This window comes from Lactuca sativa, chromosome 7, assembly GCF_002870075.4.
Source record: "Lactuca sativa cultivar Salinas chromosome 7, Lsat_Salinas_v11, whole genome shotgun sequence".
In the NCBI taxonomy this organism is placed as follows: domain Eukaryota; kingdom Viridiplantae; phylum Streptophyta; class Magnoliopsida; order Asterales; family Asteraceae; genus Lactuca; species Lactuca sativa.
The window spans coordinates 78724232-78749016 of NC_056629.2; the positions used below are offsets into that span (position 1 = coordinate 78724232).

General features: G+C 39.1%; 3 protein-coding genes across 3 annotated transcripts; 1 reads left to right on the forward strand and 2 right to left on the reverse strand.

Moving 5' to 3' along the window:
• Positions 1 to 47: 47 nt before the first annotated feature.
• LOC111879506 (bifunctional dethiobiotin synthetase/7,8-diamino-pelargonic acid aminotransferase, mitochondrial) lies at positions 48 to 4109 on the reverse strand. Its single transcript, XM_023875969.3, has 14 exons — positions 3320 to 4109; positions 3049 to 3219; positions 2682 to 2943; positions 2496 to 2576; positions 2287 to 2407; positions 2074 to 2207; positions 1889 to 1983; positions 1706 to 1821; positions 1472 to 1618; positions 1240 to 1373; positions 885 to 1016; positions 634 to 768; positions 424 to 536; positions 48 to 356 (listed from the first exon to the last, which is right to left on the reverse strand). Exons 1-14 carry the CDS (start codon positions 4066 to 4068, stop codon positions 152 to 154), a joined length of 2595 nt encoding a protein of 864 aa, XP_023731737.2. The 5' UTR covers positions 4069 to 4109; the 3' UTR covers positions 48 to 151.
• Positions 4110 to 4906: 797 nt separating this feature from the next.
• On the reverse strand, positions 4907 to 5692 carry LOC111879537 (glutathione S-transferase T3-like). The gene has a single exon (XM_023876002.2). It carries the CDS (start codon positions 5690 to 5692, stop codon positions 4907 to 4909), a length of 786 nt encoding a protein of 261 aa, XP_023731770.2.
• Positions 5693 to 7447: 1755 nt separating this feature from the next.
• LOC111879536 (uncharacterized) lies at positions 7448 to 8479 on the forward strand. Its single transcript, XM_023876001.1, has 2 exons — positions 7448 to 7609; positions 7685 to 8479. The coding sequence occupies exons 1-2, from the start codon at positions 7448 to 7450 to the stop codon at positions 8477 to 8479; spliced, it is 957 nt and encodes a 318-aa protein (XP_023731769.1).
• The last annotated feature ends 16306 nt before the right edge of the window (positions 8480 to 24785 follow it).

Sequence of the window (24785 nt, forward strand, 5' to 3'; positions counted from 1 at the left end):
AAAAAAAATACACTTGTACGTTTTACTTCTTATTATCGCAAACATCATTTTTAGTAATAAAGTTTCTTATTAAAATAACCAATTCTCAAAAATACAAATAAAATACATATTGTTTGCAAATATTGGGTTCTCAATACAACAATTCATCATTCTAAGATTGTATTTCAGAGTCCTTTTCAATTTTGTCATGTCTGAATCCATTAAGTCTTGTGTAAAGTGTCTCCAACATTTGCAAACAAACATGAGGAGAAGTACATGGCCCACACATCATGTATATCACATTTCCCAAAGGCCGCATGTAAATACCATCTTCCCTTAGCTTTAGTAAAAGAGACGTTGCACATACCGATGCATACCTACAAAAGAAAATGACATAAATACCCTTCAAAAATCATGTGATGATTATTAGGTAATGATACATACCCAGCCTCAGAGTCTTCTACTTGAAGCTCTACAGCAAACAGAGTTCCTAATGAAACCACTCTTTCTACTTTTGGATGAAATGAGATCTTTTGAACTAGCTCTGTATCCCATAACTGAAACACACCAATAAAATACCAATTTTTTTTTTATTTTTGGAAAAACTATAATAATAGAAAGTAAAACAGGAATCATGTTTCTGATTTTAAGTACCTCTGTTAATAGATTTTGTTGAGGAATCAAATTAGGGTTTGTTTGTGAATCCTTGAACCATTTAATGGAATTACAAGCAGCTGCACACCCTAAAGCATGTGCTGAATATGAGTGTCCATGGAGAAGAGCCTTTAGCTGACATAAGCAAAAAAAAATAAAAAAAATAAAGAATTTAAGAATCTTTCAAAAACATAAAACATTGTTTTTTTTTCCACATTAAGAAAAAAAGAAACAATAAGATCATTATTTACCTTTGAGTCTCCAACAAATGATTCAAAAACATCATTTGTAGCCAATGTAACAGCCAATGGAATGATGCCACCTGTCATTAACTTTGCGTAACAGGCTATATCTGGCTGACAGAAAAGTAACTCTGCTGCAGACTGAAATGAAAAAAATAAAATAAACAAGGGCAAATCGGTAAAAAGTAAACTGTTTTTCCATTAAGTCAAGAAATACAAGATTAAGAGTATTGTATTTGTATGTTTCTCTTTTCTATATATAAACAAAGACTGGTTGTGACGTTGTGTTATTGACTAAAAGAACTGTTTGAATGTGAGTAAAATGACCATTTTACCCTTCTTTCTAGAATAAAACCCAACATACCTCCACACCTAAGCGCCAAAAACCAGTAAAAACTTCATCAAAAATCACTGGAATTTTACGATTTTGACATTCTTTAACAAGTAAGCGCTGAAACAGTGGGTCCACCATTAGCATGCCACCTGCCCCTTGTATCACTATCAAAATACAAAATATTTAAAAAAAAAAAAAAATTTTATTTAACTTTTTTTTAGCAAAAATGTTACTTTAAATAGTTTTGTAGTCACAGTTTTACCTGGTTCTATGATTAATGCTCCTGCATGAGATAATTTTTTTGATCTTGAATTTAGCTTTAATTCTTGTGAAATATATGATGAATAAACTTCAGCAAGACTTGAATCATCTCTACTTTTATTAAAAACTTCATTACGTGACTTAAAAGCTGTTGAAAAAGACAGGATTTTGTTAATAAAGTGAAAAAGACATAAATACCCTCATCCTCATAAGTCAAAATATATGTTTTGCTTACATGTATCTTCCAAAATCACATTATCAGCTTTCATATTTCCAGGAATGGATATTTTCCAGACTCCATCACACATACAAACCAATGGAGGATCAAGAAAAAACCCTCTTCCAGTATACCTGAAAGTATTAAATTTTTTTTTTAAAAAAAAAAATTATAAAAGTTAAAAGAAAATGTAAAGCTAACCATGGTTGCTGGAGAAAACCAGTATAAGGTGATGGAGCTTGTGCTTCCATAGCACCTAATGTGTCTCCATGATATGATCCTTTAAGTGCTACAACCTGAAAGGAATAAATAAAATTTTCTTTTAAAGAAATTGACTTAAATAGTATTATAATATTTTAGGATAAAAGATTCAATAATGTATAAACCTTAAGCTCAATACTGTTTTCATCAGTGTCCAAAAGCAACTCATTATCAACCAAGAATTTCCTAAATGCCATTTTCAGAGCAATTTCAATTGCTGTAGATCCATTATCTGAAAAATATGCTCGAGAAGCCCATCCTACATTTTATGATGAATATTCAATTTCATTTTATTATTAATAAAGAAATAATAAATAAAAGAAAAGTAAAAACCTAACCTTTTCCTACACCTTGAAGCAAAAGTTCAGCACATTCAAGAACTGGCTCATAAACATTTTCAGGGAACATTACATGCCCAAACCTCGCAGCAGTATACCCCATATCCCTTGCAAGCTTAATCTGAACCCACCTAAACAAGTATAAGTCAAAATTACAGAATTGCCCTTCAACCAACAAAATACAAATTACTACAAAAGCATAGAATGACCTGTAAAGCAGCATTAGGACCCTGTGTCCACCAGCTTGCACAAGCATCAAACATTTCAGTAATGCATCCATCATCCTTCACCTGTATACAAATCATATAGCTCAAATCAGATCAACTTTATAAACAAAAAAGAAAAAAAATAGTTTTTATGTTGAAAAGAATGATGAAAAGAAAGAGAAAGATAACCTTGTGAACTGAAAAGTTTTCTCCACAACGAGAATCAATGACTGTGACTTTTTCTTCTGATACAAGCTTATGTTGAGTGAAAGGCCACCAAAAGATTTCTTGAGCCTTCTTTGGCATTTCGTGTAGTCTATCTGTTCTTTTTTGATGTGATGACATCATTATCACATTCAATGAGTCAAAAACAGTTTTTGATTCAACAAACCACTCCATCAAGTTGTCTGAGGGATCTTTTGGGATAGATGGAAGAACAAGAACTGGTACCCTTACAAATTCAAAGACAAAAGAATGTATATTTAAGTTTTCTAATCACTACTAGTTATGTTTTCCTACATTGAGAAAGATAAAGAATGGTTGAAAGTTTGTTCACCTGTTTCTCAGGTAAGACAACAATGGCACTTCATTTTTTAGGCCATGATCTTCAAGAACAATAGCAACTACATCATAACCTCGTATTGTAAGACTCTCGTAGGCTGAAATTGTTCCTGAAATACCCCCTAATCTTCCGTCTCCCACTAGAATTGAAGGTAACCGAAATGGCCTACATACATGTAAAAAGTTTGAGCTAATTATATTGAAGCATGAAGAAGCGACAAAAAGTGGTATATGCTAACTTTATAAACAACTGGAAATGCACTCACCGATACAAGTCACATTGAAGAGAGCCAGATGATCCTGGACTTGCAACACCACCAGCAGTCTCAACCAAACTCAAAACAGTACTCCCACCATTTCGCTTACTTCCAACCCCAATTTCCAAACATCTCTTCAACAATGCCAACACATCAGAATCCTCCACATTTGCACCTTCTCTCTCAGCAGCCAAATGTGGTGAAATCGCCTCTTTCCATGCGTACATTGTCTTGCATATCAACTCAGACCCCAACTCTTCCCCAATCCCAAGCCTCCTCTCTTCATAATAACCAAAATCTCCAAACCCGTTCTTACTTGTCCGCACTTCTCCACTGAAATTGTTGCCGATTTTTAGTTTCTCGGCCTGCATGGAGACGTTTAGGGTTTGGTTGGAAGCTAGAAGTGTTGATTGGGGATTACGGTGGAGGAGAATTTGAGGAATTTTGCGGTAAACGAAGGCGGAATCGGAGTCCAGAGGGAAGCCTGTTTGGAGAGGTTTGATGTAGACTAATTTGGAAGGTGATGGTGAGGAAGAGAGGAGGGAGGAGGCGGCGAGACCGGTGGAAACGAGGGTTTTGCCAAGACCAGTGTTGGCAGCCCATATGGTGTAGATAGGGTGTGAGAGAGTGTGTGAGATAGTTGAGAGGAAACGATGAAGAAGAGGCGGTGTTGATAGGTGGTAGTTGTGGTGGCGGCGGCGGCGGCGGCGGAGGAAGTGGCGGGAGTGAGTGAAGAAAAGAGGAGGATGTTGGAACATTGTGGGTGTGGTCCGGATTAACGGCTACGAATTTCAAAATATACATTTTCTAACCTTTGATTTTATTTATCCTGCACAATTATTAAGTAGGAATGAATAACTCGTTTATAACCAAAAAAAACACGATAAATTCTTATAATCTTGTTATTATCTTTTTCAAATTAATGTGTTATTTTCTTCTAAGGTTATCTCCAAAATACAATGACTACTTGATTAATTGGGTTACTATTATTGGAGCTCAAAAACTATCAATTTGTTGTAAATAATTGGTGGATGATATAATAATTGGTGTATGGTAAATTTGTCAACATTTCTAACTAGTTACAATTATATGTTAGTAAAATTTGTTGTATAAATACCGCTTCATTATAAAGAATGAGGCACACTAAAAGTTATAAGATTGGAAAGAGTGCGAGGGAAGTTTCCCTTATTTTTTGTAGGCCATACCCTTATTTCCCTCACTTTTCTTTCATTCACCTAAAACACTTTTCTTTCATTCACCTAAAACCTAAGGAATGGATGAGAAACCCTTCTGAATGGGTGGGAAGCCCTTCTCTCACTCTTTTTTTTTATTAAATAAAATTAATTTTTTTTGTTATGAAATATAATTTCATTAATTAAAATAAAACTTACATTAAACTTAAAATTTAAAAAAGTAGAAAATTAAAAAAAACACACACACAAACTAAAAATCAAACAAACCAACAACAACCTACGAAAAATATTTTGTCAGAATTTTTTCCCTCTTCTTCATCACAAGCTCGAGAGTCGGTCCCGAGAGATGATCGATGTTTTCCATCAAAAACTTCATGTCTTCCATTTCTTGTCTCTCCGCCCGCTACTTTTTCCTTGTTCCTTCTTTTTCTTTGTCGAAAGTCAAACGTTCGGAGAAATTTAGATTATATCGATCAAACGACGATGTTATCTTCCGCATTTCGTCAATGTCCACGCTGAAATCAGATGCACTCAAAGAAGTCCTTTTTCCCTTTCTCTTCGCTTTGTCCCTACCAATTGGGCGAACAATTTCTTCTAGCTCGAGTTCGTCGTCCTGATTTAAATCTAGACCGACCCGAGCATCGGAGGAGGTTGTGTAACCACTAGAGCCCGTTTTCGTTCGCTTTGATTGTTGGACTCCAAAAATAAAATCATGCTCGTATTTTTTCCACCTAAGACTTTGGACCAATAATTTCCAACAACCGTGCCACTTGAATGGTTTTCCGACTTCCTCAAGGTAAAACTGCAACGCTTCTTGAAGTATTTCTTCGTCGCCTTGACCGCTTTTTCGTTGGGTTTTTAGGTTGTTGTACAAACTGTTAATTTTTGAAACCCCCTTTGCTATTTCTCGAAACTTCGAATTAAGTTGATGTTTCGTACGGTAGTCGTCACATTTTCCTAGCTCCTCTCGAAACCGTTCTAAAATGCGAAACCAAAAATGTTCTCCCAGTTGTGCGTTTCCCTGAATCGAATCTTCAGAAATATCAACCCAAGCTTTGACCAAAACTAGCTCTTCGTGTGGAACCCATGTTGTCGGCTTTTGTCTTCCCGGTTGTGCGACACCCTCGCGCGCTTGTTTTTTCCCTTTATGTCTTTGTGGTGGTGGTGTTGGTTGAGTTTCGGGAACCATATCTTCTTCTTCCGCGTCATCCGATTCATCGACAAGTTGGTGTTGTCGTTGGTTTGGGTTTGAGTTTGGGGTTGAGGCTGATTTGACGATTGTTGATCCGGAAACACAACAAAGTTTGAAAACATTTGCAATTGAACATTTGGAACTTGCATCGGGTAATATTGGCCAACATTTTGGTATTGGAATTGTAGTGGGGATTGAATGGGAGCATCGAGTTGGGGGCGGTAAACTCCTTGCGGGGATGAACCGATAGCAAAAATGTTGCGAGGAGGGATTTTATACTCGAACCATGACTTTTTTTCCTTCGATCGGAAGTTGGGATTTGATTGTCCGGATTCATTTTTTTTGTTGATAAAAAGTATAGAGAATAGAGGGTAATGTGATGTTTGATGTTATATATGTATTTATAGGAGTGGAAAAAGGATTAAAAAAACCCACAAAGAGCCGTTGCAGCAAAAAAAATTACATTTTTTACCGTTGATTAACGGTTGTTTTTCAAAAAAAAAATCGCCAGCCATTCGCAGCAAGAGAGAGAGAGAGAGAGAGAGAGAGAGAGAGCGGGAGAGGCTCCCCTCTCTGTTTCCCGCACAAGGCTTTCTCGCCCTGACGGTGCATTGTTCCGCCGGGCGGGAAGCTACCCGCTTCCGTTCCCCGCGCCCGCTCCGTCTGGCCTAAGAGATATAACTTTCGTATTCTCTCTAAATATTCTTTCTTCTCAATTAAAGTTCTTATCAAAGTTTACTAGTTTGGTTTGGTTTAAAGTTACATTAATTACGCTTAATTAATAACACGTTATCAGCACGAAAGCTCTAATCAAGGTTATTAAACAAGTGGAAATCACATCTATCTTAATCAAGGTATGTATTACTTAGTAAAAACACTATTAATTAAAAAAACATCCATCATATTAAAATAATAATGATACTAATGAATTAATAAAATGTATACATTATGGATATTATGGACTACTAACAATTTTTATTTCTTATACGAACATTTCTTTATGTATTCTAATTTTTATGCATACTAACATTTACATTATGCAACTAACTTTTATTTATGCATACTAGCATTTATATTAGGCAACTAACTTTTATTTATGCATACTAACATTTAAAATATATTTATTTATACATGTCAATGTTTATTTATGTTTTTAATACTCTTCATAATTTTATTTAAATATTTACTACTATTTATTAATGTTTATGATTAGTAAAATTATACAAAGTAAAGTTATGTATTAGTTATAAATCTTATTAAAGGATTTATAAAATACATATACACAATGTTCTAAAAGGCGCGCCATGGGGGCGCCAAGGCGCGCCATGACGTGAGGCGCAGCGTCGCCGTTACGAAAAGCTTCATAACGTTGTTGTTAGGCGTGGCGCGTGGCAAGGCGTGATATGGCATGCCATGGCTATAAACAGCAAAAACAACGACTATATTTTTTTACCATAAATAAACATCTTTACCCTGTTTATTTTACCCACAACAAATATTTCTCTCTCTTATCAAACAAATCAATTTCAAGAAATCAAACTTCAAGATGATTCATCCTTTTGTGATAATCATGACTATAATAGTCATGTTACTTTTTATCACAATCCTTAGCATCGAAGATAATATGGAATTTCATCTACTTTTAGGCTTGTATGCAATGTTAGCTTTACCGTTTCTTTTTTGTGTAATATTTATTGAAATAAATGGATTTTAATTTTAATTTTTATTTTGTTTAAAATTTATACTTACATTATGTCCAACATTGCAAAGCTCGAGTTTGCAGCACTTGAAGTTAGTGGGAAAAACTATGTGTCATGGATGATAGATTTAAAAATGCATCTTGAGTCCATGGGAATCTCAAATGCTATATATGAATTTAATAATTGTTTGGCACAAGACAAAGCAAAAGCACAAGTTTTCCTTCGTAAGCATATTGATAAAATGTTGAGATTTGAATATCTTGATGTTACTGATCCAAGTATTCTCTAGAATCTTTTGAAAGAAAGATTTGATCATCAAAAGGAAGTTATACTTCCAAATGCTAGAGATAAATGGAGAACACTGAGGTTTCAAGACTTCAAAAAAGTAAATAAATACAACTCAGCTTTGTTCAGAATATGTTCACAACTCAAGTATTGTGGACAAGAAGTTACCGATGAAGATATGTTGGAGAAAACTTACTCCACATTTCATGCAACAAACATTACCTTGATGCAACAATATCGGATGCAAATGTTCACAAGGGAACTGAATGCATGTCTGCTCGTTGCAGAGCAAAACAATGAACTCTTGATGAAAAACGATGAATCTCGTCCAACAGGATCAGTAGCACTTCCTGAAGCAAGTGCTACAAATATTGATGGTCATCGAAACAATACACGTGGACGAGGGCGTGGTCGTTTTCGAGGACGAGGTCGTGGCTATTTTAATCGAAACCAAAGCCATAATCAGAACCATAATTTTGGTTATGGACAAGGTAATAATCGTGGTCATGGCCAGAAAAGGAATAATTACCAATATTCACAAAGAAACAATGTCCACACACAAGATAAGGCCAAAGTGGCAAGGCATGACACTGGGACATCACAAAAATCTGATGGTTCATGTTATAGATGTGGTAGCACAGGCCATTGGTCAAGGACCTATCGCACATCTGCACATCTTTATCAACTTTATCAAGAGTCCATTAAAGGAAAAGGAAAAGAAGCAAACCTCATTGATAATGTTGAATTCACTCCGCTAAATGTTGCTGATTTCTATAATGACATGGAAGACATAAACTAAAAAAAAAATCTATTATTGTTCTAGTAAAACTGTTTTTCCTTCGTTTGTTTTTCATGTAATGTCTTTCCTAAGATAAATGAACTTTCTTTTTAATAATAATTATGATTATGTTTATTCACTTATTATTCCTTTCATATGTGAAGTTTAATATGAGTCCAACTGGAGCACAACACCAAGAAAAGATTAGAGATCTTTGTATAGCAGACAGTGGCAGTACACATACTATTCTGAAATCAAAGACATATTTTTCAAAATTAGTACCAACAAAAACAGTCATACATACAATATCAGGTCATGTAGACTTGATAGAGGGAACCGGGAAAGCCCATTTTATATTACCAAATGGTACAAGCTTTTGTATAGAAAATGTCTTATTTTCTCCAAAGTCTAATAGAAACTTATTAAGTTTCAATGACATATATTTCAAAGGATATTGACACAAAAATTGTGACAATTGAAAACAAGAAATATATGTATATTATAGACAAAAACCATGTGCTTGAAAAACTACCAACACTTGATTTTGGTCTGCATTATACATATATACATATGATTGAATCAAATATGGTAATCGAAGGAAAACATTATGATCCTGGGTCATTCAGTTTATGGCATGATAGGTTGGGCCACCCAGGATTAACAATGATGCGAAGGATAATTAAGAATACACATGGGCATCCATTGAAGGACCAAAAGTTCCCTCAATCCAATAGTATAAAACCATGTACATCTTGTTCCCTTGGAAAGTTAATTATAAAACACTCTCTAATGAAAGTTGAAAGGGAATCGCCTAGATTTCTAGAAAGAATTCAAAGTGATATATGTGGATCGATTCACCCTCCATCTGGACCATTTAGATAGTTTATGGTGTTAATAGATGCGTCCAACAAACGGTCTCATGTTTGCCTGTTATCAACTCGTAATATGGCATTTGCAAAGTTTCTTGCCCAAATTATTAAATTAAGGGCACATTTCCCTGATTATATTATCAAAAGAATGAGACTTGATAATGTTGGTGAATTTACTTCACAAGCATTTAATGACTATTATATGTCTGTATGAATTTTTGGTGAGCATCCAGTCGCTCATGTACATACACAAAATGGTTTAGCTGAATCACTGATTAAACGTCTCCAACTAATAGCTAGACCATTGATAATGAGGACCAAACTTCCTGTTTCTGTTTGGGGCCATGCAATCTTACATGCTGGATCATTGATACGTATGAGACCAAGTTCATATCATGTATATTCTCCACTACAACTTGCTTTTGGTCAAGAGCCAAATATATCCCATTTGAGAATTTTTGGGTGTGCAGTATATGTCCTTATTGCACCACCTCAACGGACAAAAATGGGTCCTCAAAGAAGGTTGGGAATATATGTTGGTTATGAGTCAGTCTCTATTATAAGATATCTTGAACCATTAACATGTGATGTTTTCACAGCACGCCTACCAGATTGTCAATTTGATGAGGCAAATTTCCATCATTAGGTGGAGAAAAGAAGATTCTAGAAAATGATGTGTCATGGCATGAGCCTTCTTTATCATATCTTGACCCTCGCACAAAACAATGTGACATGGAAGTTCAAAAGATAATGCATTTCCAAGAAATGGCAAATCAATTACCTAATGCATTTACTGACACAAAAAGGGTGACTAAATCATATATACCAACTGTCAATGTTCCAGCTCGAATTGACATTCCACATGGACAATCTGATGAGAAAGCCAGTCAAAAGTCTAAAACACGCCTGAAGCATGGAAGGCCATTTGGTTCTAAGGATAAGAACCCACAAAAAAGAAGAGGAGCAGAAAATGCACTAGATCATGAGGAAAGTTTTCCTGGAGAAACACAAATTATTCAAATTCCCCTAGGAAAAGAGGACGATGCACAAAATTATGGTCAGACAAATAGAATATGTGACCAAAATGAAACTGACAATATAGGTGCAATATTTTCTTATTTAGTTGCATGTCATATTATGAATGATGATCCCGAACCACAATCTGTCGTTGAATGTCAAAAAAGAAATGATTGGGCTAAATTGAAGGAAGCTATGCAAGTTGAATTAAATTCTCTTAACAAGAGAAAGGTTTTTCGGAACATTATCCTCATACCTGAAGTTGTGAAACCATTAGGATATAGATGGATCTTCGTACGAAAAAGAAATGAGAAATACGAAATTGTAAGATACAAGGCCAGGCTTGTTGCTCAAGGTTTCTCTCAAAGACCTGGAATTGATTATGAAGAAACTTATTCACCGGTAATGGATGCAGCCACTTTTAGATATTTAATCAGCTTGGCAATATCTAAAAATTTAGAGATGCGTCTTATGGATGTTGTTACAGCTTACTTGTATGGATCACTTGATAGTGATATCTATATGAAAATTCCTGAAGGATTTAAAATGCTTGAAGCGTTAAGTGCAAAACCCAAAGAAATGTATTCTATAAAATTACAAAGATCTTTGTACGATTTAAAGCAATTTGAGCGCATGTGGTACAATCGTTTAAGCGATTATTTGAAAAGTAAAGGTTATAAAAATAACACTATTTGTCCATGTGTATTTTTTAACGCCCCAATTCTGGTATGTTATTTAAATAATTATTTTTCAAGTTTTCAGAAGGAACTCGACGAGTCAGTAGCCAGACACGTCGAGTTGAGTGGGGACTTTGAGCACGTGTAAGTTGGCAACTCGACGAGTCCATATTTCGGACTCGGCGAGTCCGCCAGTCTGGATGAAACCCTAATTTCAAGGGTTTGCACCTTATTTAAACAACTTTTGGGGCCTCAAGTCAGCCCCATCACCCCCTCAGAGCACCATTCTCGAAACCCTAGAACCCTCTTAGCATTTTTGTGTGATTTGGTGGGTTTCTTTGAAGATTTCGAGAGAAGAAGGAAGGTAGATCAAGAGGAGAATAAGGATATCCAGGATCTTTGTGGCATTTCAGAGAATAGTGAGGTATAACTCGCCTCTTTTCTGCTTTCATGCTTTAATTCCTTTTGGAAAGCCATTAAAGTTATTCTTGAACCATTTATTGGCTTGGTAATAGCATAGAGGACTCATTGAGATGAATAGCCTTCGGATCTAGCTAGGTTTGAGTTCCAGAAGCTTAGATCTAGTACCTTTATGGAGCCATTTTGCATGAAAGCTCTAGATTTACTCTTATAATGTGCTTTGAATCCTAAAACCTTCATTTGATGTTATTTACACGTAAAGTTGGATACTTTACGTGTTAATCAAGCCCCAAGAACCCAAATATATGAATGGAATGGACTGGTTTCAAGCAGAATCGAGTATATAGTGTTTGCATGCATGCGACTCGGCGAGTCGTTCTTCAGACTCGGCAAGTCGAATCGCGAGTCCCCTATTTTCCCCACTTCGAGTTATGCCGAGTGGAACCAGTGAGTGAGAGAAGGAATCGGTGAGCTAGAGGGTTAAACTCATTCGTGGAAGAACTCGGCGAGTCAATGCCCTGACTCGGCGAGTCCAAGACAATCTTCATGCCTCAAGAACAGACTCGACGAGTTGTTCATACAACTCGGCCAGTCCCAGCTAGTGTGTTCATCTGATGAAGGAGAACTCGACGAGTTGTTCATACAACTCGGCGAGTCGGATGCAGATTGTTGGAGTGTTAGTAACAAAGAGGAACTCGCCGAGTTTGTGCCAAAACTCGACGAGTAGTAGCGAGTATAAGCATAAAGTGAGAGTAAAACCCAACTCGACGAGTCAGGTCAACTGAATGTTGACTTTGACCGATAGGTTGACTTTGGCCAGGGGTAAGATAGTCATTTTACCCTCAATGTTATTATCAGTGTTTGATTGATGATACTTATGGAAATTGTAGCCGGGGTGAAACCGGAGTAGCAGCAGACAGATTTCGGAGCAGTTCTTCCAGCAGCTAGGCTACGAGGTGAGTTCCCTTCCAGTAGGAACGAGTCTAAGGCCACAATGCCGGCCCGTTTAGCTAACAGTAGTTTTCGGACTTCGGTCCGGTGCAGTAGTTAGTATGTTTGATGCCTTCGTGGCACAGACAGGATTTATGTGTTGGGTGTTCCGGGCTACAGTCCGATGCAGTATGCAGTTATGTGTTCATGCTAGTTGATATGTTTATGCTATGCTATGTTATGTTAGTTTCCGGACTTCTGTCCGATGCAGAGGGCAAGGCCCTGGTTAGTTCTGGACTTCGGTCCGATGCAGGGGATGCGGTCCCATTTAGTTCGGGACTTCGATCCGATGCAGTTTCCGGGCTTCGGTCCGATGCAGAGGGCAAGGACCTGGATAGTTCCGGACTTCGGTCCGATGCAGTGGGCAAGGGCCCAGTATGTGTTATATGTTATTGTATGGTATGTGGTAGTTTGGGGGAGCTCACTAAGCTTTGTGCTTACAGTTTCAGTTTTGGTTTCAGGTACTTCCGCAAGTAAAGGGAAGAGCTCGGGATGATGGCATTGCACACACCACAGCTTCAGTCTTATTCCTGGGAGTTTGTTGATTAATAGTTTGATTTGACACAAATGTTCATGACATTTTATTATGGGTTGAGATATTTGACACATGGTTTTATGATGTAACGATCAGTAAATGATTTTTATTATTATTAAAACAAAAATTTTTGGGTCGTATTTTTGGTTGTTACAAGTTGGTATCAGAGCCTTGGTTTGAGAGATTCAGGCACACTCTCGGGTGTGACTGGACTCAAACTGAGGAAATGGTAGAAGGATCTTCAAAAGTGTTTTTCAAAAGAATTTTGAGAAAAAGAAAACAATTTCAGAAAAAGTATAAAGAAAAGAGTTTTAGAAAAAAGCGAAAAGAATTTTGAAAAGAGAAAAGGGTGTGGTGCATGCAATCAGTCGAGCTCAAGTAAGTACTCCCAAATTGCCCATACAAGTTTATGATCATTAGTTTCAGTTTCAGTAGAACAGCATGCTAGTATAGGGCTAAGGATCTAGGAGGATGCCTTATGTGCCTACTTTATGTGTTTCAACTTGATAAGAATTTCATGCTTGTATTGAGTAGACAGTAGTAGGATAGCCTGTGTAGGTTATGTGTGACATCCCCTAATTTCTCGGCCAGAAAAGACCGATTTAATTTATGCTTTTTAAAATAAAATCAGAGAAATCTTTTTAAAAGATGTTGCGGAATTGGCCCCCAAACAAAATATGATAAAAGTTTATCAAAACCCTTCATCAAGAAGGTATATGTTTTCCATATATATATATCAAAACCTTGGGATGTCGTGTTCCGATACAGATCAAAAGCACAAACAAGACATTATAAGCCTTTTAACAGTTATTTACAACTACTGACCTATAATCCAAAAATCTCTCGTTGTCCTCCGACTATGCTCGGGGTCCACTACCAGTAACATAAAAAGCTGAGTGGGTCAGGCTTGGGAGCCTGGTGAGCATATAGGGTTTTCAACCCACAATAATAATAAACTTACTAAGTTCATCAATCAACAATAACCCTGATTACCCGTTCCCGTTATCCTCACTTTATGTCCTTAAACACTTGTCACAAGGGACTTAGCCTAAAGAATATCATCGGGATGGACACTACTGCTAAGGGGTTTCCTCAGCCATACATGTCCTAAAGGCAACCATGAGGGGGATGGAGTACAGCGAATGAACACTCTTAGTTCATTAACACCTACAGGTTGCGGACCTGCTAATGTTTCCCACTGGACTGTCTAGAGAGTCCGTGGTCGTCATCCAAACTCCGCTAGATGACTAGATCTCAAAACACATCGAGGCCTCTCATCAATTTTATTTTATCACACATCACAATCTACCCATGTTCTACCCAACATATTTGTAGATAAAAATACTTATACAGTTTAAAACTTGTATAAAACATCAACACAACAATTACCTCAAATAAATAATTAATATATTTACACATAGCACGTATTATAAGGTAAATACTTCATATCTATGTGTAAAATGAAAGTGACTATACACTCACTTGATTTGATGATAATCGGGCAGCAATTCGTTTCCTAAAACGATCGTTTCTAATAAAACCGGAAGTTTTATTGAGAAACCGGGCTTTGTAAAAGTCGGGCTTTGAAACCGAAAAGATAAATTTTCCGGGCTTCTTGGGCACTTCGTGGGGTATTCCGGGCTTTACAATCGATATCGGGGCTTTGCGGGATGTTAAGATGAAGAAAATATGGGTTTAGGGGTTAAAAGTGGCAATTTCTTAAAATTATCCGAGAAGGCTCGCAACCTTCTATTTATAGGGGGAAGCTTCTGATCGGACGGTCAGGAGTCTTCTGATCCGACGGCTGAGAAGGCTCGCAGGCGAAGGCTCGCATGGCTCGCACCTGCGAGGGCTCGCTGGCGGCTTCTAAGTGGACTGCGGATTACTGGTGCACCTGCGAGGCTCGGAGTTAGGCTATGCGAGGCTCGGACACACGCGGCAGCAGGACGAAGCTTCGGCTGGGGAGCTGGCTGCTTCGGATTGGGCCTCCTCCTCGGTCGAATCAGAAGAGGACACGTGGCTTCGCATGACTCAGCAGCTTCGGTGACTCAGCAACCTGATGACTCAGCAGCCTGGTGACTCAACAGGACACGTGTCACATTCTAAGCGAGGGTGACGTGGCAAAGTGTGACTATGCGAAATTTCTCGGTTTTCGCGCCAAAACTTCTAAAATCCGTAACTTTCGCATACGAGCTCCGTTTTTGACGTTCTTTATATGCACGCGTAGCTAAAATTACGATCTACAACTTCCGATTAGACTTCGTAGACTAATTTTGACATTAAATTTTATATTATTATTTTTAACAGACCGGGACAGGAAATCCGTTAAAAATTCATAACTTCTTCATCCGACGTCCGTTTTCGTCAGACTTTTTACCGTTGTGGTCCTAATGACGAGACCTTCAATTCTCGTTTAGGTTGTGTCGGATGAAAATCGCTCGATCTAAAATTCGAGTTTTTAGCTGTCTACTACTACGTTGAAACTTCGAAAAATCATAACTTCCTCATACGAAGTCAGATTTGGGTGTTCTTTTTATCGAACTTCTCGGTTTAACGAATACTATGACTTTCGTTTAGATTACTAAGGCTAAAAAGTAGTTTATCAAAAACTCACTTTTTACGACATTCAGCACCGTGCCGGTTTTGTCGCGAAACTTCGACATGTCATAACTTCTTCGTTATAACTTGGATTTTGGTATTCTTTATATCCCCGAAATCCTTGTTTCGACCACTACAACTTTATGTAAATATATCGGGCTTATCTCACACTTTAATTTTGACGCTTATTTTTATTCTTAATTAATTAAGCCCTAATAATTAAGCATAAAACACATAATTCACATAATATTCACATAATTCCTTTTCATTTCTTCAAATCGAGTTACAAAGGTTAACCTAGACTATCAACTCAATATAAATGCCTAGGCTAGAAACACGAGTGTTACAATTCTCTCCCCCTTAGGATGATTCCGTCCCCGGAATCACATATCACCAAACAACTGCGGGTAGCGACTCATCATGTCACTCTCCGTTTCCCAAGTGAGATTTGGTCCATTCGTATGTTTCCAACGCACAAGCACTAAATCGACCATCTTGCGTCGTAACTTCATAGTCTTACGGTCAACGATTGCCTCAGGTTCCTCGATCAACCTCTTATTTTCATCCAACCTTAACTCAGAAATCGGAATTATGTCGAGCACATCTCCTATGAACTTTCTCAAATAACACACATGAAAGGTGTTATGAATACCCTCTAGTTCTTTCGGTAACTCTAGCTTGTAAGCTTGATTCCCGATTCTCTAAAGAACTTTAAATGGTCCAATAAACCTTGGACTCAACTTCCCTCTCTTACCAAATTTTATAAGTCCCTTCCACGACGAAACTTTAAGTAAAACCGAATCTCCAACATCGAAGGATATCGATTGTCTTTTCTTGTCAGCATAACTCTTTTGTCGATCTTGAGCAGCTAACATCCTTTCCCTTATCACTTTCAACTTTTCAGTAGTCTCATGGACTATTTCAGGTCCCATAAACTGCTTTTCCCCAGATTCCAGCCAACATGATGACGTTCGACACTTCTCCCCATACAAAGCGTGATAAGGTGCCATCTTAATGCTTGAGTGGAAACTATTATTATAGGAGAATTCTACTAAAGGTAAGTGTTCATCCCAGTTACCTTGGAATTCTAGGGTACATGCTCTCAGGATATACTCCAATGTTTGAATCGTTCGCTCGCTCTGACTATCGGTTTGCGGATGGTAAGTTGTACTCAAACACAACTTGGTACCCAATTCCTCTTGTAGACTCCTCCAAAACCTTGAGGTAAAACGGCTATCACGATCGGACACAATCGTTAACGGAATACCGTGAAGCCTCACAATTTCCTTCACGTAAGAGTTCGCAAGTTTATCCATAGACCATTTCTCTTTGGCCACTATGAAATGCGCACTCTTAGTGAAGTGATCAACGACCACCCAAATCATGTCGTGACCGTTCCTTGTTCTGGGCAGTTTAGTCACAAAATCCATGGTGATATCTTCCCATTTACCCATGGGTACAGGTAAAGGTTCTAAGCTCCCATACGGTTTCTGATGTTGTGCCTTAAACCTAGCACAAGTTACACACTCGGCCACATACTTAGCAACATCGAGCTTCATCGTCGGCCACCAATAATAGGGTTTTAGATCCTTATACATTTTTGTACTGCCGGGATGAATCGAGTACATGGTCTTGTGAGCTTCTTCCATCAGAAGATCTCTGACTCCGCCCGTCTTAGGTACCCAAATTCTATCTTGGAATACCCTCAACTCTTGGTTGTTTGTACCGAACACTAACGTTTTGCCCAAACGTTCTTCCTTTCGGTAATTTTTCTCTAAAGCTTCCTCTTGAGCTTTCTTTATACTTTCCACAATTGTCGAGACAACTTCAATTCTCAACGCTCTTGGCCTTTTCTTTTCAAGGTTTACCTTCCGACTGAGAGCATCAGCAACCACATTTGCTTTACCAGGGTGGTAAAGTATCTCACAGTCGTAGTCCTTGAGTAACTCTATCCAGCGTCGTTGCCTCATGTTCAATTCCTTCTGATTAAAGAGATACTGGAGACTCTTATGATTAGTGAAAAGTTTACACTTTGTGCCATAAAGATAATGCCTCCATATCTTTAGGGCGAATACTACCGCTGCCAACTCCAGATCATGAGTGGGGTAGTTCTTTTCATGTTCCTTCAATTGCCTCGGTGCATACGCTATCACTTTATCCCTTTGGGTTATAACACAACCTAACCCAACTCCAGATGCATCGCTATAAACTGCGAAGTCATCAACTCCTTCGGGCAACGAAAGAATCGGTGCTTCACACAGTCTCTTCTTCAACTTATCAAAGGCTTCCTTATGCTTCTCATTCCAAGCATAAGTGGCTCCTTTGTGGGTCAAAGCTGTTAATGGAGTAGCAATCAAAGAAAAGCCTTGGATAAACCTTCGGTAATATCCAACTAATCCTAAAAAGCTTCGAATCTCCGTAGGACTTTTTGGTTGTCCCCGCTTCATTACAGCTTCAATCTTTGCTGGGTCAACCATTATTCCTTCTTGGTTAACCACATGACCTAAAAATTGGACTTCTTGAATCCAAAATTCACACTTGGAGAACTTTGCATACAACTTCTCCTTTTTCAGGACTTCTAGCACTTCACGTAGATGCTTTTCATGCTCCTGCTTGCTTTTCGAATAAATCAAGATATCGTCTATGAATACTATCACGGATTTATCTAAGAATGGTTTACAAACCCTATTCATCAAATCCATGAAAGCTGCTGGGGCATTGGTTAGTCCGAACAACATAACCAAAAATTCATAGTGTCCATATCTCGTTCTAAAAGCAATCTTTTCGATATCCTGCTCTCTCACCTTTAGTTGATGGTATCCCGACCTAAGATCGATCTTCGAGAAATAACTCGAACCCTGCAACTGGTCGAACAAGTCATCGATCCTTGGCAACGGGTACTTGTTCTTTATCATCACTTTGTTCAACTCTCTGTAATCGATGCACATTCTCATGCTTCCATCTTTCTTCTTTACAAATAACACAGGGGCTCCCCAGGGCGATGAACTAGGTCGAATGAAACCTTTGTCCAATAACTCCTGAAGTTATGTCATAAGTTCTTTCATTTCGGTTGGCGCTAATCGATAAGGTGCTTTCGCTATCGGCGTCGTTCCTGGTAACAAGTCGATACGAAATTCTACTTGTCGATCAGGGGGCAATCCGGGAAGATCTTCGGGAAAGACTTCCGGATAATCACACACCACCGGAATATTCTGCACCTCCTTCTTTTCCATCTTGGTATCAATCACGAACGCTAGATATGATGTACATCCCTTGGCCAAACACTTTCTGGCTTTCATTAGGGAAATGATTCCAGAGTTTACTCTGCGTTTTGTCTCCATACATCATATACGACTCTTTCCCTGGCGGGTTTACTTTAACTATCTTCTTTCTACATAGTATTTCTGCATCATTGGCGCTAAGCCAATCCATTCCTAAAACTATGTCGAATCCATTTAACTTGATAGGCAATAATTCCTCTTGGAACTTATTCCCATCTAAGTCAATGAGGATGTTTTTCATACGATGGCTAACAGGTACAAACTTGCCACCAACAATCTCGACTAATAAGGCATTAACTAGCCTATCTACAGGCAAAGCTAGCTTTCTACCAAATTCATGCGATATAAAGGAGTAATTGGCTCCAGAATCAAACAAAATTTGGGCAGGCAATTCGTTTACGAGAAAGGTACCTGAAGCGACATCGACTTCTTCTTTTGCAGCTTCAAGTGTCATCTGAAAGGCTCTCGCCTTCGGCTTTGGTGGTAGATTGGGCTTTGCGGCATCCTTCCTCTTTGGACAGTCTTTAAGAACATGCCCTACTTCATGGCACTCAAAACATACCCTCTTGTTGGACGGACACACGTTGGCATAATGCCCAGTCTTTCCACATTTGAAGCAAGTCACCTCCTCACTACATCTCCCAGAGTGCTTTCTATTGCACTTCTCACACCATTTCACTTCACCTCCTCCTCCTCCAAACTTATTGGACTTAGAAAATTTGCTTTTCTTGTTGGAACCCGAAGTTCCTTCAAATTTTCTCTTTTTACCAACTTTTGCCCTCTCCAGACCCTTCTCTTTGATCTGAGCCTCGACATTCTTAGCAGCCCAGATGGCGGCTTTCAAAGTGGTTGCTTGCTTAACCATCGGACCAAAGTCCGCTGGTAACCCGAGGGCAAACTTGTTGACCTTAGAGAGTTCAGTTGGAACTAGATGAGGAACTAGCTTCATCTTTTCCATAAAACTAGCAGCGTATTCAGTAACGCTCATCTTTCCTTTCTTTAAATTCTGAAACTCATTGTTGATTTCCAGAAGATCCTGCTCAGAGCAGTACTGCAATGTCAATTGTACCACAAATTCTTCCCAAGACATCTTACTAGCTTCACCCTTGGGCATCGAATCAGCTAGTAACTTCCACCAGCTCAACACACCAAACTTTAACAGATGACTCGCAAATGCGGTCTTTTGTTTGTTGCTGCACTCGCAACTTTCAAACATCGTCTCCATTTCGGAGATCCAATTCATGACTTCCACCGGTGTCAGACTTCCAGATAGACACGACGGTTTAGATGCCATGAAATCTTTGTATTTGCATTCGCGTCCATCAACTCCTCCATCCTGGTTGTTTTGTCTAACTATCGGTGGGTTGGCTTGACCAAGAGTCCCACTGTAGTTCCCTCCTACTGATTGCCCTTCATTCAATACGGGCTGTTCAACAGGCATCGTAGTCTCTTCCCTATGTTGTTGTAGTAATCTCCTTGTCTCCTCCATTTGGCGATCTAACATCATTTGCATCATTGCTTGTACCCCAACCATCGTCATTGGCTCAGGTGCAGCTCCTACAACAGGTACTTGCTCAACTACTTGAGGTTGAGGCTGTTGATCCCTGTTTCCGTTTGCATTTTCAGCCCCACTACGAGTTATGGCCATTACAATCTATATAACGAATAAGGCGAATTTAGGTCTTTATCCTTGTTAGACATGTCAATTCCCTTATCACTTCGAAACGTTTACATGTTAGTTCTAATCTCGTAATCATACGCTTAGAATCCTACACACATATGGTTTCCAGATCCGGTCGGTAACAGACCATAGATCCGAACAAATAATAGCACACCTGGCAAACACATAGCATTTAGCACATAAGGGCATTTTAGGCATCTTCCCTAAAATAAACTAGTGCTCGTGTCTAAAATATGGTAGACACTCATCTCACAATCATCACTTAGCATTCTAAGTTCAAGGCTAGAAATTCTACAATTTCTTAGTTCGCTTAAACTAATGCTCTGATACTAACTGTGACATCCCCTAATTTCTCGGCCAGAAAAGACCGATTTAATTTATGCTTTTTAAAATAAAATCAGAAAAATCTTTTTAAAAGATGTTGCGGAATTGGTCCCCAAACAAAATATGATAAAAGTTTATCAAAACCCTTCATCAAGAAGGTATATGTTTTCCATATATATATATCAAAACCTCGGGATGTCATGTTCCGATACAGATCAAAAGCATAAACAAGACATTATAAGCCTTTCAACAGTTATTTACAACTACTGGCCTATAATCCAAAAATCTCTCGTTGTCCTCCGACTATGCTTGGGGTCCACTACCTGTAACATAAAAAGCTGAGTGGGTCAGGCTTGGGAGCCTGGTGAGCATATAGGGTTTTCATCCCACAATAATAATAAACTTACTAAGTTCATCAATCAACAATAACCCTGATTACCCTTTCCCATTATCCTCACTTTATGTCCCTAAACACTTATCACAAGGGACTTAGCCTAAAGAATATCATCGGGATGGACACTACTGCTAAGGGGTTTCCTCAGCCATACATGTCCTAAAGGCAACCATGAGGGGGATGGAGTACAGCGAATGAACACTCTTAGTTCATTAACACCTACAGATTGCGGACCTGCTAATGTTTCCCACTGGACTGTCTAGAAAGTTCGTGGTCGTCATCCAAACTCCGCTAGATGACTAGATCTCAAAACACATCGAGGCCTCTCATCAATTTTATTTTATCACACATCACAATCTACCCATGTTCTACCCAACATATTTGTAGATAAAAATACTTATACAGTTTAAAACTTGTATAAAACATCAACACAACAATTACCTCAAATAAATAATTAATATATTTACACATAGCACGTATTATAAGGTAAATACTTCATATCTATGTGTAAAATGAAAGTGACTATACACTCACTTGATTTGATGATAATCGGGCAACAATTCGTTTCCTAAAACGATCGTTTCTAATAAAACCGGGAGTTTTATTGAGAAACCGGACTTTGTAAAAGTCGGGCTTCGAAACCGAAAAGATAAATTTTTCGGGCTTCTTGGGCACTTCGTGGGGTATTCCGGGCTTTACAATCGATATCGGGGGTTTGCGGGATGTTAAGATGAAGAAAATATGGGTTTAGGGGTTAAAAGTGGCAATTTCTTAAAATTATCCGAGAAGGCTCGCAGCCTTCTATTTATAGGGGGAAGCTTCTGATCGGACGGTCAGGAGTCTTCTGATCCGACGGCTGAGAAGGCTCGCAGGCGATGGCTCGCATGGCTCGCACCTACGAGGGCTCGCTGGCGGCTTCTAAGTGGACTGCGGATTACTGGTGCACCTGCGAGGCTCGGAGTTAGGCTATGCGAGGCTCGGACACACGCGGCAGCAGGACGAAGCTTCGGCTGGGGAGCTGGCTGCTTCGGATTGGGCCTCCTCCTCGGTCGAATCAGAAGAGGACACGTGGCTTCGCATGACTCAGCAGCTTCGGTGACTCAGCAGCCTGGTGACTCAGCAGGACACGTGTCACATTCTAAGCGAGGGTGACGTGGCAAAGTGTGACTATGCGAAATTTCTCGGTTTTCGTGCCAAAACTTCTAAAATCCGTAACTTTCGCATACGAGCTCCGTTTTTGATGTTCTTTATATGCATGCGTAGCTAAAATTACGATCTACAACTTCCGTTTAGACTTCGTCGACTAATTTTGAGTTTAAATTTTATATTATTATTTTTAACAGACCGGGACAGGAAATCCGTTAAAAATTCATAACTTCTTCATCCGACGTCCGTTTTCGTCAGACTTTTTACCGTTGTGCTCCTAATGATGAGACCTTCAATTCTCGTTTAGGTTGTGTCGGCTAAAAATCGCTCGATCTAAAATTTGAGTTTTTAGCTGTCTACTGCTATGCTGAAACTTCGAAAAATCATAACTTCCTCATACGAAGTCAGATTTGGGCGTTCTTTTTATCGAACTTCTCGGTTTAACGAATACTACGACTTTCGTTTAGATTACTAAGGCTAAAAAGTAGTTTATCAAAAACTCACTTTTTACGACATTCAGCACCGTGCCGGTTTTGTCGCGAAACTTCGACATGTCATAACTTCTTCGTTATAACTTGGATTTTGGTATTCTTTATATCCCCGAAATCCTTGTTTCGACCACTACAACTTTATGTAAATATATCGGGCTTATCTCACACTTTAATTTTGACGCTTATTTTTATTCTTAATTAATTAAGCCTTAATAATTAAGCATAAAACACATAATTCACATAATATTCACATAATTCCTTTTCATTTCTTCAAATCGAGTTACAAAGGTTAACCTAGACTATCAACTCAATATAAATGCCTAGGCTAGAAACACGAGTGTTACAATTCTCTCCCCCTTAGGATGATTCCGTCCCCGGAATCACATATCACCAAAGAACTGTGGGTAGCGACTCATCATGTCACTCTCCGTTTCCCAAGTGAGATTTGGTCCATTCGTATGTTTCCAACGCACAAGCACTAAATCGACCATCTTGCGTCGTAACTTCATAGTCTTACGGTCAACGATTGCCTCAGGTTCCTCGATCAACCTCTTGTTTTCATCCAACCTTAACTCAGAAATCGAAATTATGTCGGGCACATCTCCTGTGAACTTTCTCAAATAACACACATGAAAGGTGTTATGAATACCCTCTAGTTCTTTCGGTAACTCTAGCTTGTAAGCTTGATTCCCGATTCTCTGAAGAACTTTAAATGGTCCAATAAACCTTGGACTCAACTTCCCTCTCTTACCAAATCTTATAAGTCCCTTCCACAGCGAAACTTTAAGTAAAACCAAATCTCCAACATCGAAGGATATCAGTTGTCTTTTCTTGTCAGCATAACTCTTTTGTCGATCTTGAGCATAACTCAGTCGCGTACCAGGTGGTTGGCAGATGTGGCCAACGCATTCCGCACGAGCAGGTGTCCCGAAGGGGACAAGGTTAGATTGGCGTCCTGTCTTCTGAAGGATAGGGCACGAGATTGGTGGTAGGAGGTTGGTCATGCCATCGGGGATGACGCAACTTTGGATGCCATGACCTGGGCAGACGTTTCTACCAGGTTCAGGGCAGAGTTTGCACCGGCCATTGAGGTGCAGCAGTTGGCCAGAGAGTTTCAGGATCTTACCTAGACTACAGAGACAATGGCAGAAATTACCCCCAAGTTCAGGGAGAGGGCACTTCTCGTTCCTCAGTACGCGACTGATGAGGAAATGAAGAAGACTCGTTATCATGAGATGATGCGGAGTGATATCCGCCAGTGTGTGAGCCGGTCTAGCTGTAAGACGCTGGATGACATGATTTCTAGGGCTCAGGAGAGAGAGAGAGAGAGATTGACCTTGAGATGGAGAGAAAGAAGAAGCCGGAGGCGGCTCTAGGTTCAGGGAGTTCGGGCAAAAAGCACAAGGGTTCAGATCACAGAGTTAGGCGTCAGCAGAGCCACAGTCAGTGTGGCAAGTGTGGGAGATTGCACGATGGGGCGTGCAAGGCAGGGAGTGCCGACTGTTACAAGTGCGGCCGGACTGGGCATATGAGCAGAGATTGTACAGCCACTACTACCACCGTTGCGCCATCAGATCTGATTTGCTTCCAGTGCAATCAGAGGGGACATAAAAAGTCCCAGTGTCCAAGTTTAGTTGATGCGGGGAAGGTGTCAGCACCTGCTCCTGCTACTTTGAGGATTACAGATGGCCGTCAGGGCCGGTTCGAGACGCCGGTGGTGAAGAGTAGGGCTTTTCAGCTGACAACAGAGGAGGCGTGAGCGACTCCTGGTGTGGTGACGGGTATGTATTTTCCCTATTATCTCTACATTTATTATTGATTGTTTCTTATGGTTATATGTTTTGTATAGGGTCGTTCTCAGTGAACGACATTTCAGCTACAGTATTGTTTGATTCGGAGACTAC

Excerpts from the sequence above, each read along its gene's own strand:
- LOC111879537 (XM_023876002.2), bottom strand. The coding sequence starts at position 5,692 with ATGGTTCCCGAAACTCAACCAACACCACCACCACAAAGACATAAAGGG.
- LOC111879506 (XM_023875969.3), bottom strand. The coding sequence starts at position 4,068 with ATGTTCCAACATCCTCCTCTTTTCTTCACTCACTCCCGCCACTTCCTC. Across the intron at positions 1,017-1,239 it reads TTTGGCGCTTAGGTGTGGAG|TCTGCAGCAGAGTTACTTTT; the intron begins GTATGTTGGGTT and ends TTTTCATTTCAG. Across the intron at positions 537-633 it reads AACAAAATCTATTAACAGAG|TTATGGGATACAGAGCTAGT; the intron begins GTACTTAAAATC and ends GGTGTGTTTCAG.
- LOC111879536 (XM_023876001.1), top strand. The coding sequence starts at position 7,448 with ATGTCCAACATTGCAAAGCTCGAGTTTGCAGCACTTGAAGTTAGTGGG. Across the intron at positions 7,610-7,684 it reads AAGACAAAGCAAAAGCACAA|AATCTTTTGAAAGAAAGATT; the intron begins GTTTTCCTTCGT and ends AGTATTCTCTAG.